The 13,829-nt window shown below is 40.5% G+C and overlaps 1 protein-coding gene across 1 annotated transcript in view; it reads left to right on the plus strand.

Annotated features, from left to right (window-relative positions):
* Positions 1-12,193: 12,193 nt before the first annotated feature.
* The window catches only part of LOC134661524 (O-acyltransferase like protein-like), a 56,226-nt gene continuing 54,590 nt past the window's right edge, over positions 12,194-13,829 (plus strand). Inside the window, exon 1 of the mRNA XM_063517642.1 lies at positions 12,194-12,881. Within this exon, the coding sequence (XP_063373712.1) occupies positions 12,308-12,881 (574 nt within the window). The 5' untranslated portion in view covers positions 12,194-12,307. The remainder of the gene's footprint in view (positions 12,882-13,829) is intronic.

Consider the following 13,829-nt stretch of genomic DNA (forward strand, 5'->3'; position numbering starts at 1 on the left):
GGTCCTTCATGAATAGTTCGACAAAAAAGTAGAAAATAGAGTAGGTATGGCACTGGTTGTAGGGCAGGCAATGTGATGATTAAAACATCAATCATAAATACATGCATGTCATTATGTCGCATATGCGTCGATGTATACGATGGCGGTAAGTGCAACAATATTTGTTTTATTTTTACTCATATTATTTTGACAAGGAATTGCAACGTGTAACATAGTCCCATCCCATCATACTTAATCCCTCCTATTTTTTTATCAGTTTTACAGTATAGTATAGTTTATATACTAATAGTAAATTGCGATTTTCGACACATTACGGCATTTGATCGATTAATTGCATTCGTTGCACATACTTAATCGGCAATGTATTGAAAATCGCATGCAACTTGTGGCAAGGTCTGCATGTGTGCAGCCCTTTACGTACCTTTCAACAAGAGATTGACTTGGTCCCTGTAGAGCCGTACGGCGCCGGAGAGCAGGACGGAGAAACTGCGTAGAGAGAGACGGCTGCGGGGGTGGCGGCCGCGCCGCATCCAGTGACCAATCTCACCGCTAAAAAAAAAACCTCTAATAACTTCTGTCTTCCCATGCGTAGAACTCAGATCTAGAATGATGCTTAGGTACGCTTAAAAAAAAATTGTGCAAAAGGGAAACCATCACGTAACTATATAAACATTTTAATGAGTGCGAAAGAGAATATGCCGCTTGGATATACAAAACGTTATGCGGATGCGGATGTCGAACAAGTCGGTACAGGAACGTCTTAGCGGCGGCGTAAGTGCTAGGTGATTTCGTCATTACCTATAACGAAATCGTCTAGATCCAGAAAAGTCGGCGAAGTTACTGTTTATTAAATATAACGCACCTATATTCTTGCTCAAATACTAAACGTTTTGGGTTTTTTTAATAAAAATATACTAAAAAATTAATATTTGACGTTTTCTAAGTACCTAATATTGACATCCGCATCCGCATCCGCATCCGCGGATGTGAGCCTTTAAATATCCGCATCCGCATCCGCATCCGCGGATGTCAAAAAATCTGCATCCGCAACATCCCTGGCCGGCACCACACGGCACAATGGGTAGGTTAGGTTAGGTTTGTTTTATAATTTTTCAGAAATGTTAATAGTTTCAGCACAATTACAATTACTTATGCGTAACATTACATTAGTACAAGCAATTATTATGAGACCCAATATAGACCCTCTAAGTAAGTACACACCAAGTTACAATAACGTTTTACGTACCATATCACAGGTAAATTAATTTCTTCATCGCGATGTATTTTGCTCCGATGACCGGCCCTCCAAGCTTTAATAATTTCCTTGTTCAGCGCCATTTTTCTATTGTAGAAAGCCATTTTCAATTTAATTAAGAGTTGATTTACTTCCAACGTAGCGATGTATTGCAAATGGGTTGGCGCGCTTTTTTATAGACTACCCTCATTTTAAAGGCGAAGGTCTTGTCAACAGCCATGTCAATATGTAAGTATAGTGTGTCAAAGGACTGTCTCATTACAAACAAAGACAGAGATAATCATACTATCTTTGTCTTACAATAGCACCCAAAAGAAAAGGATGAGTATAGTTTTCCTGGTTCTTACTGACTGACAAATTGGTTTGACTGACCAACTATATAACCCGGTAAAACGCAACTGTCAAAGTTTTGTATAGACTATATCACTAGCATAGGTATACTCAAACACACCCAACTTGTCAGCAGAAAAAGGCGCGAAATTTAATTTTTTTATGGAACTACCTATATCCCTTCGCGCCTACATTTTTCAAATGTGCCGCCTTTTTAACACGCTTTTATTACATATTAGGTGAACCTGTATGTAACTAACATGTAATGGAATCTTGCAAGTTAAATTTGATCCACTTCCCGGTTTCCGATTGAGCTGAAATGTTGCAACTTTTTAAAGATATTTTACGTTTTTGCGAATTAAACATGCAATAGGTAGCTTATTAATCGCTTTATTATTACTTACTTAATTTTACTATTTAATTTTACAGTGCATTGGTGTTAGCTGTAATGCTGTAAAATTTGTTTTTCTACTCCAGCACTTAAATGTGTCAATTAAATGACTGACAGTGATATCTAAAGCAATGTCATTTGAATGCTTTGTCTATAGGCTCATAAGATGACTGCTAGCAGTCGTCTTATGAGTATAATACAACTGCTTTATTTTTTTTAAAGATACAAGTTCCGATCATCTTGATTGAAAGAGGTATGTTTTCATTTACAATAATAACTCTTGTTTTTTTTAAATAATAACTCAATTTTTTTTAAATAATAACTCTTTTTTTTAATAATAACTCTTTTTTTTTTTTTTTTTTTTTTTGCTGCAGCTGTCATAGAAAAAGTAATGTATGCAACAGCTCATAATTGGTTCTTAAAATTCTCGGGTCTTTTTTTACAAAACTCGACTACGTCTCGTTTTGTAACTTCGACCCTTGAATTTTAAGAACCCTTATTATATCACTGTTGCATAAACTACTATTTCAATAATCTTTAATAGAAAAAAACCGACTTCTCTAACTACTAGCCTAACCCACTTAACGGTGCTTATACCTACTTTATTTGGTAATATGTATACATTTTATGGTAATCATAGTGGTTGATTTAGTTTAGGCATCATAGTGGGTTTCCGGGTCAAGGTCCGGGTCTGGGTCCGAGTCCGAGTACGGGTCCGAGTCCGGAGTCTGGGGCCCAATCCAAGTCAAAATCGAAATTGAAAATCACAAAACGTGTACTATGCGTCGTTGAGGAGTTCTGTTCTGATCATCATCAGCAGTTCCACTTCATCAAATGCCACAGTTTTTAATGTATTTACATTAAAAACTTGATTTTCTGGGATCCATGAGGAATCGAGGGAACTCCTCAAATCTTAAAGGCACACATATAGTGATTTTTGTATTTTTATCAACAAATCAAGCATATACATTCAAAAAAGTGACATTTGATGAAGTGGAACTGCTGATGATGATCAGAACGGAACTCTTCAACGATGCATAGCACACGTCTGACGATTTGTCCTCTTCGTTATGTTTGTTAAGCAAGTTAAGTTTTTAAGCTACATTTTTGTCAAGCTCGAGTGCTGATGATGGGATCCATGAGGAATCGAGGGAACTCCTCAAATCTTAAAGGCATGCGTATAGAGATTTTTGTATTTTCATCAACAAATCAAGCATATACATAAAAAAAGTGACATTTGATGAAGTGGAACTGCTGATGATGATCAGAACAGAACTCTTCAACGACCCATAGTTCACGTTTGGCGATTTGTCCTCTTCGTTATGTTTGTTAAGCAAGTTTAGTTTTTAAGCCACATTTCTGTCAAGCTCGAGTTCTGATGATGATGGGATCCATAAGGAATCGAGGGAACTCCTCAAATCTTAAAGACATACATATAGTGATTGTTGTGTTTTAATCAACAAATCATGCATATACATTTAAAAAGTAACATTTGAGGAAGTGTAACTGCTGATGATGACCAGAACGAAACTCTTTAACGACGCATAGCTCGCGTTTGGCGATTTTTCCTTTTCGTTATGTTTGTTAAGCAAGTTAGGTTTTTAAGCCATATTTATGTCAAGCTCAAGTTCTGAACATGGGATCCATGAGAAATCGAGGGAACTCCTCAAATCTTAAAGGCACACGTATAGAATTTTCTGTATTTTCATCATAAAATAAAGCATTAACATTAAAAACTATCGCATTTGATGAACTGGAACTGCTGATGATGATCAGAACAGAACTCTTCAACGACGCATAGTACATGTTTGGTGATTTCGAATTTCGACTTTGACTTGGACTGGGACCCGGACTCAGATCCAGATCCTGACTCATACCCGGATCCGGTTCGGACCCGGACCCGGACCTGGACTAGACCCGGACTCGGAAACAGACCCGGACCTTGACCCGGAGAACCACTATGATACCTAAACTAAATAAACCACTATGATTACCTACCATAAAATGTAGGTATAAAGTATGATGAGGCCAAACCCCTCCCGCTCAAACCCCCGTACACCGCACCGCATGCGCCGTTAAGTGGGTTAGGTTAGGTTTGAACTGCTATCCTCACAGAACCGAACAAAAGTGGGTTAGGTTAGCTTAGAACTGCGAGCCTTACAGAAACGAAATGCTACTAGAAAAGTGGGTGGTTTTACCTCCTTTTCTACATAGCGCACCATCTACAATAATCTTTCACCGGGCCGCATAGAAGTCGGTTTTTTTTTCTTAAAAATTATTGTTTGTTTCCTAGGGATACCATATACCATAGCTACTTTAGTTTGCTTTACATTGTTACTGTGCTGTGTCATCGTCACTAGAGCCATGTCATCCTCCCCGACGGCAGCCCTAGAGGCCATACTAAATCTACCGCCCCTTCACCTGCATCTGGAGATGGAGGCGAAATCTAGTATGCTTAGAATAGCGGGCGCGAGGAGAGGTAATTGGTTATCGAAAACTCTGAGACTGTTTAAGGAATCAGTGTACGATATCCCTGATCTTGGGATGCCATCCGACACTATGGCACCCAAATTTTGTCCACTCAAACATTACTCAGTGGAACTCCCCAAAAGGGAGGACTGGTCAAACAGTCAAATTAAGTGGAAAGAAGGAAGCCTAAGGTGGTACACTGATGGCTCCAAATCCGGATCTGAAGTAGGCTGCGGAGTATACGGTGAAGCGCCTAGGAAAAGCATCAGCTTAAACCTAGGACGTTTTTGCTCTATATTCCAGGCGGAGGTATTCGCCATTCTAGAATGTGCGTCAATCAATCTGCAAAGCAACTACGGTAATCACACAATCTATATCCATTCGGATAGCCAGGCGGCACTCTTAGCCCTAACCTCTGATGTCACCACATCGAGGCTGGTTGAGAACTGCAGGCAACTATTGAACAACCTTGGAGCCAGGAACAAAGTTGTTCTACGTTGGGTCCCAGGGCATGCGGGTATCGTAGGAAACGAAAAGGCCGACGAGCTCGCGCGAGCAGGGGCTAAAGGGAAAAACTACAGTCCTGAGCCGTTTTGTGGTATCCCCAAAAGCCTAACGCGGCTCACCCTAAAGACCTACTTTCAACACACAACAATTCAACTCTGGAGGGAAACAACAGGTTTGAACCATTCCAAAGCGCTTATCAAGGCCTTCAGCAAAAAGGCGTCCTCGAACGCCTTAGCGCTGTCTAGGAACCAACTGCGCAACTTGGTAAGGGTGCTTACTGGGCACTGTTGCCTAAATAAGCACATGCACACCATGGGGAAACGTGAAATGGGGCGGTGCAGACTCTGTATGGAGGCAGAGGAGACGCCCTTGCACTTCCTCACAGAGTGCCCTTGCCTAATGCGTACTCGTGACTTAATCCTGGGCGGGCACATATTGCGCCCGGAGGAGGTAAAGTCTCTCGAGATCAAAAAGATCCTGCAGCTGTTTGAAGTTGCAGGTTTGGATCGAGAGTTGTAGTAGGTGGCGATCACAATAGATCAGCGATGGTCGCAGTGATACATAGGCTTTGGAGCCTTATATAGCCCCTAACAAGAAGAAGAAGAAGAAGAAGGAGAAGAAGAAGACTGTACAGTGCTGAGCAACAGAGGCTCGTCATCGTTAACCTCTTTTCCGGCAGTCAATTTTCAATTTTTACGGTTATTCGTAAGTGTAAGTGTAAGGCCTGAGTCACAGAATAAGTAATAGTATTATCATACAGAACGGACATGCACCGCCCCGCCCCGACTCGGATTTCCTCGCCCCGCGACTGGCCGCGACATGAATGTGTGCGTAAGTCGCTCTACTGAGAGCATGCCAGAAGTCCGTCAGATACACAATGACGCGTGTACAGACGTGCCGCGCACACATATAAACGCAAATCATTTTTGATGTATGGCGTGTCCGCCCTGTGCCTGAGTGGACGCTCGAAGCGGAGCGTTCGGCGGGGCGTGCAGCGTGGCGTCGGGCTCACAAGTAATTTGACCAGCGTGCACTAAGGCCGCTCCTATACGCTTGCATTTGTTTAACATGCACGCCGCACGCCCCGCCCCGCTGCACGCCCAACTCGAGCGTCCACTCAGGCCTTAAGATTACGCAACTGACCGGATATCCAGCTCGGGTCAATGGTTAGCCTTCATATCTACATACTTATATAGTTAATAAGAATGTTTGTTTGTATGTTTGGTATTCAAGTTACTTATTTACAAGTAGATTAAGAGCTAAGATAGTTTATTATTCAAGTAGGCATATTAGAATGCGCTTATGAACGTCAAATAAAGCTACACCGGCTCCAACTAGGGCTTCCAAATACCGGAAACCGGTAATACCGGTAATACCGGTATTAATAATACCGAAACCCGGGATCCCGGTATTTATTATGAATTCGGAGTTTTATTAAAAGTTGGGATTTAAAAAGGCTAAATATTACATATTGCTGAAAAATATTTTTAAATCAAATCATGTAAAAATATTTTCCAGAATGTCAATATCCAGAGAGGAAAATGGGGACTACGTTTGTATGGGGAAAATATGGAGAAGTGATCGTTCCCTGTCCTTTTAAGCGCTTAAATTTTGGAACGCCTATAACCAATCTATAATATTTTTGCCTAATAAGGGCAAGGTGTCTCAGGCGTACCCACGGGCTAGAACTAGTATATAGCAGTTTGGTTGACCTTGCCACTTCGTCAAAAGGTTTCACCTAAAGATTTCATAACTTTTCCACATAGTAACCTATTACACTCAAAACGAGATAAAATGAACTCTATTGCCTACTTTTTAAAGCTGGTCTACGCGTATTATATTTATCATGGTTGATTTCTGAACATGTTTTGGCCAAAAAGCAAATAATTTACTGTCTTATTCTTAAGGAGATAAGGTAGGATTTTCAATGGATTAAGCTGACCTAGTGGGGGTAATGAAAATATTAAATTTTATGTTTACCAACTTTATCGGTGCGAGATTTAATCGAGTGTATATGCATGTTTTAATACTAAGTCATGTTAAAAACCCGGGCGACGGCCATATCATCCGTCGCAATCTTCGCGCGGTGCACAATATACGACATAACGCCCTTTAAAGAGTTTAAAGTTAGAGTCTGTGCGGAAAGAGAAGAGTCGAAAAATGTATGGGATCCAATACATTCTACGACTCTTCTCTTTCCGCACAGACTCTACAATTGGTGTTTTGAAACTATTGTTGCTTGACTAGGCCCCCAGGAACCGGATAAGGATTACACTAGTTAACAGCCTACTATTAAAGGTTTAGTGCTTGTCGTTATGTCTGTTCGGCCGTAGAGCCTAAACGTAGAGCTTTCGCCGTGACCACGGTTCCGTGCACTTCTTTCCGTGTCATAGAGTAAAACAGCTCGACCACTTGAAATAATTTGCGCTAAACTACATCTGACCAAGACCAAGATCCTGACCAAGACGAGCAAAGCGAAGCGCAAGGGCACCACCTACCTTTTCTCGAAGCGCTTCGTAGTTTTTATGAGCCCTCATAACTTGGGTTTGGATTATACCAGATAAACAAAATTCTCGGGATATGATGTCAATAGTGGACTTATTATCCTCTACACGATGGGCCAGCGCCGGCCACTCCAAGGGACGCATTATTATGCGTTAGAGGGAGCAAGTGATATTGCTATCTTATTCTACCGCATGGCTGCATCCCTTGGAGTGGCCGGCGCTGGCCCATCGTGTAGAGGAGCCATTAAGCATAAGCACGTGCTAAATATTCAAACCACTTCCATTCCAAAGAATGCCCTCTATTTTATCACGCATAACACGCATAAACAGATGGAAAAGCAGTCTGAACCCCTAGTGTAAATTTCATTCGATAGTGAGGGAGAGGGACGTACGCGTTTGCTTAAGTCTCATTTTGTATGGGATTTTATGGAATCTCAAAATCCCATACAAAATGAGCCTAAACGCAAACGCGTACGTCACGTCACGCTATCGAATCAACTGAAGAATTTGTGCCGTATGTGCGAGAATACGCCAAGCAACTGAATGAATCATTTTCAAATATCAACTAAGATTGCTGTAATGTGCGGTTTAAGAGGAATTTCCTCCCGCGGACGCTCCGGCTGTGGAATGAGATCCCTTCCGAGGTTTTCCCGAGGGTCTACAGTATGGGGTTCTTCAAAAAAGGAGTGTACAGGTTTTTAAAAAGGTCGGCAATGCGCATGTAGCACCTCTGGAGTTGCAGACGTCCATAGGCATAGTGACTGCTTACCATCAAGCGGTCCGTATGCTTGTTTGCCACCGATATGGTATAAAAAAAAAGATTATGCATGGTGGGTCAGAGTGCACATTCTGTTTATTTCTACGCTGCTTTGTTCATATCGTTTTCCGCTAGTCAACTACGAGTGTAGGCATTATGCTTTACAATGATAAATAGCTAGAGATTAGATATATACAAAGTACGTACGTACATATAAGTATAAGTACGTACGTAGCTGTACGAAAAGGAAAAGACTGCCCTGGCCTAGCCAAGATGACAATCATACAACATCGACGTCAAACGATAAGTAATTATGTATTGGAATGACAAATGCTACGAAAAGTCACGTGACTATTTCCATCTACGATTCTGTACAATTGTCGTAGTCAGATCGTATAATCCGACGTATTACATTACGGCTAGCCGTTTTACAAAACAGGGGCGTTTTGAAATGCGGCGGTTCGACGATTAGCCGGATTGTCATTGCGATACGTTCTTCAATAAGGCGGCTAACGTTTAGCCGCATCGTATCTACTATTTAGATTGTAGAGTGACCAGTTCTTTCGGTCGCCTACGTAACCGGAGTTTGACAATGTTTGCAATTTAATTTATTTTTACCATGGTCCCACCGCACTACATGTGTTTCTTTTCCAAAACATTTCCTTCACAACTTAAATAGACGGAGCCCCGCAAGCGGGGCTCCTATTTCTGGGCGGTTTGCCCTTCGGGCATCTGAAGCTACCTAACGAACCTAACCTACTTACCTACCTACGCTTTTTTCCCCAAAGTGTAATGTTTTCACGGACGAAGAAACAGTCCGACGAACTCCAGATTTGATGGACACCCCAGCATTTTTCATAGTTTGTTGTTGTTATGTCAGGCAGCGCCACGAGTGTTAAAAATGGGAACTAAAAACTGTCAAAGCGGCGGCTAATGACTCGCTGTATTACATTACGGCTAGCCGTATTGAAGAACGTATGGCGCCGAATACATTCCGGCGGATTTTCATTCAGCCGCGTTCAATCCGGCTAATCGTCGAACCGCCGCATTTCAAAACGCCCCTGTTTTGTAAAACGGCTAGCCGAAATGTAATACGGCGGATTATACAATCCGACTGCGACACAATCACGATATCATTATCGAATCAATTCATCATCATATTTGCCATTGTGTTAAATGTAGTAGTTTTTAAGGTTTTTTTATTATTGTATTTTTTGACATGTGTGGAATATGACTGTATTTAGAATGATGAACCAAAAATAATTACTAGTATAAATAAATAAAAAAGGCTTATAATTAATTATTTTCTACAATAAATTGTTGTATTTCGTCGTATTCATCATCATTGGTATTGATTGTGCAATAAAATGGGGCATTATCTATGAAAAGGGACCTTATTGTCGATGGCGCTTACGCCGCACAGCGTCGCGCGGCATTGTATTAATATCGGAGCGTCGTTAATAATGGCGTAAGCGCCATCGACAATAAGGTCCCTTTTCATAGATAACGTCACAAATTATGTTACAAATAGCGTCAATAAGAGTGCGGCACTTCCGCAAATGACTTACAATATTAAATCAATTATACGTATTAAAAACCCGAATGCTTCCCCCTTTTCGTAGGCAAAACGTATTTGAATCGGTAATCGCCCAATAACAATACGAATCGACCGAACGTCAAAACACTTCCACATCCTCAAATAAGTAATAACATTCAATACATTCTGCCATTCATTCAATTGATCACCGATTTCCTTGAACACTAAAAACAAATAAAACTCGATGCAAAAAATTGCGTCCGCCATATTCATATTGTTTTGAAAACTGCAGTTCGGGTGTGTGTTACTGCAAAATATTTGGACGTGGAATGACCAAACTTTCCCACCACGCATGCGACATATTGTATTTATTTTATTTATTATTTAAAGTTTGATTTGATCGACAAGATTGACGATCGATTATGTTGAACTGTCAAAATTAAGACATATTTGCGTTCTTGAAAGCAGACGAACGGTTCTTAGTTTTACCTAGCTATTTCCGTTTCCGTTCATTGTTAATTTTAGGAAATAGAGGCATTGAAATACTTAATCGCATTTTTATTAAACACTTATATTTATATGGCGTTATTCATACACGGCTACTAACTTAATCAGTTGATGATCGTCGTTTGTCTCTATCTGTCGTTATGCCACAGAAGAGGGACAAACGTTGATCATCAGCTGATTAACTTAGCAGACGTTTATGAATAACGCCGATAGTGATTACATAAATTAAATAATTTTAATACAATAGCTAAGCATAGATTAGTATATGTTATTACGGGTTAAGCTCAGAGCTCAGAGGCGTAATTCATTTTTTTATACGAGGCAAACGAGTAGACGTATCGCCCGATGGCCCGGTCATTACCGTCGCCCATAGACGCCTGCAACTCCAGAGGGGTTACAAGTGCGCTGCTGGCATTTAGGATGGGATTACGCTCTGTTATTGAAGGTTTGAAGGTCGCGTCGGTCGAGAAATACCAAGGGCCAAGGGCCAAGTTCATTCCACAGTTTCGTTGTACGAGGCGGGAAGGAAGGAATTAATACAAGAGAGAGAGAGAATTCTTCCAGTTAACCTTTGAACAAACGATACACCTGTGACAGCGACGAAACGCGATTAACAAGGGACACACGATTGTAAGTTATGAAAGTTGTTGCATAATATTACGGGCGTTGTATGCAAATGTTACTGCTTTAATTACTGCGTAAGCGAGCTAACTAGGATGTCTATAGTGATGGGAACTTTCGGCCTCGGCCAACATTTAGGCCTCGGTAACCACCCTGCGTTTTCAGCTTTCGGCCTGGAGCTGTGACGTGTCTTGTTGCCAGCATTAGAGATCTTTAGTTGCATAAAATGTATCTAATTAACTGTGTAAGAAAGCTAACTAGGTTGCGGATAGTGATGGTACAAACTTTAGGCCTCGGCCTTTTGACTGACTTAACACTAATTTAAGAGGCCTGTGGCTTTCAGCATGTGTGCCGTGACATTACTGTACACATTTTTATTGACATATTATTGAGCGAGCATGGTCATTTGGGATGAGGATATTAGTGTTGGGACACGAGGCTTTTGGCTTCGGCCTTTTGAACAACCTCGGTTTTGGTTTTCAGCCTGTGCTTGTGATGCCACCTTGTGCCAGCATTAAAAGAGGTAGAGATGTTTATTTGCATCAATCGATGAAATTGACATTGGGGACCTTTTACATCTCAAAATTTAATGTATTATTAACCATAGACTGTCTGTTATATTGTAAGTAGTAATTATTTATTTTAAGATTATTAATGTAATGTTTTTTACCTAGGTATTGGTTGTAGTAGTATTTATAAATGTTGCTATGTATTTTTCATGTCACTAAATGATGTCACTTGTAAGAGCCCTTGAGGCCCACTTACTGAATACATTTTGAATTTACTTAGAAATCATCGCTGATTTGATAGGAAGTAAGACTTCCTTCGGAGAGTAAATAATGACCCATTGATAGGGATAGGATATATATTTATTTGCATTCAAGTACATTGCATAAATTAAGGCACCTTGGTGAGGTGTAAGATTACGTATCATATCAACTAGTAGGTAGTGCTGGGACGCAAGGCCCTCGGCCTAGGGACAAATTATCGGCCTTCGGTTGAAAGCAAAGAGTTACATACATCTTTACATTTACCAAATTAGGTAGATATATAGGTACTTTTTTAAAAAGCTCTCGACTATACCTGGATATTTACCACTAACATTTACGTACCACTTTCCGTTTGGCTAAAATTAAGTATTTCATAAAAATATAAGACGAGAAAATGTCGATGAAAATGTATTAAATTATTCTACTTGTATCATAGTTATTATATTTTTACAAGTTTATTAAGTTATAACACAAAGGTTGTTTCCTATATAAATTTACCTATTTTTGAGACCTAGCTCAAGCATATGTATATCATCACACATACCTCAAAAGCCTCCAAAACTCCCATCACTACGCAGTGAAAGTGTCTGTTATGTCACCAGCGGCTCTGCGCACGCGCAGCAGTCGCGCGCAGACTGCCATGCCGCGCGCACGCTGACATGTCACGAAACATGCCGAACATGATCGCGATCTTAGTGCTGCTGTGTAGTGCCTTTGCGGCGGAGCTGAAAGAAAACCCTAGGGAAGAGCGACTAAGAAGCGCCTTAATAGACGCTTTCCAGAATATAAAGGGCGCTAAGCTCCCCGAGGGAAACTCGGACCTGATCGGATCAGTGCTAACGAAGTCTTCGACAACCGAAGATTCCTTCGATTTATTCGCGGACGACGATGGACTGACGTTCGCAGAAGCTTTCGAGCAACCCAAAACGTCCAGCACCGAAAAATCTCACTACGTCCAGCATATAATAAAGAGCGCAAGGGAGAAAACTACGACAAAACCTAAGGATGTTTTAACGAAATTGAGCGATTCCATACGAAATACGGTGAACGAAAGCAGGGCGTTGAGGAGTAACTCTTCAATGGTCGGTATTGAAGACATGCTGAGGGTGTTCGATGCCGATATATTAGTGAGTCAGTGGGATGAGCTGCAGAAGACGGTGAACGGGAGCTGTCTCGAGGACATGCAGGAATACATCGAGGGGCTGAGGGAGAAGAGCCTTTGGGCCCTGAAAAGTAAGTGATAGTTATAGCTAAGCGAATTTCACAACCTAATTTAATTTTACTAGTAATAAGATTTTTTCCGGTTTGTTCCAAAAGTACCAAAAAGTTTCTTAAAAGTTGGGAAAAGTCTCTAAATCTTTCGAAGGTTCCATTTTAAGTTATTCCTTTTTTTAATAGATTTCGTTTTTAGTTAACTTCATCTCTTCTAACGCATTTCTTCGAGTTTGTGAGTTCAAGTTTAGGTTACTTTTAAGTTTTTTAGTATGTAAGTTGCTATAGCGAATTTTTATTTACAATTAAGTGTTTAGGTATTTATTGGTAAAAGCACAAGTAATACCTAGTACTACCGTACAGAAAAGAAACTTCCTACAAAACCGAAGTTTGACAGCGATTCAGGGATAAGAATAAATAAGAATAAGAATAAGAATAAGAAACCATTTATTGCAACACAAAAAGCATACAGGTTACAAAACATAAGGATTGAAAAAAAAAATAAGAATAATTGTGCGGCAAAAGGAACGGGCTCAGCATACGCTGCGTCAGTCATTTCATTACAAATTGCCTGCGCAGCGCTGATTTTCAGTCCGTCCCCTTGATGATGAATCATGCTGTTCCTTTCTTATGTACTATCCCTTAAATCCCTTTCAGCTATTTAGGGTTGTCAAAATTCAGAGGTTATTATTATCTTATATGTGGTCGTATAAAGTCGGTTATACATGCAAAGGGACGTCAAGTTGTGCCAACCCTAATAATTGCTCATAGCAATGCTGAGCCGAACTGAGCCGACAATGTCCGAAAGGAACAGTTTCGCCCCCCTGGTAAAAATGGTTTCGATCACTCAATATATCGGAACTAAGGTATTTATAATTAGCAATGTGCCAAAAAGTATTATCAATATTTTCGAAGTTCCCAAGAAATGTTCTCTGATTTTTCTGCATGTTTATTACCAAACTTTCTTAT

This window comes from Cydia amplana, chromosome Z, assembly GCF_948474715.1.
Source record: "Cydia amplana chromosome Z, ilCydAmpl1.1, whole genome shotgun sequence".
NCBI classification, from domain to species: domain Eukaryota; kingdom Metazoa; phylum Arthropoda; class Insecta; order Lepidoptera; family Tortricidae; genus Cydia; species Cydia amplana.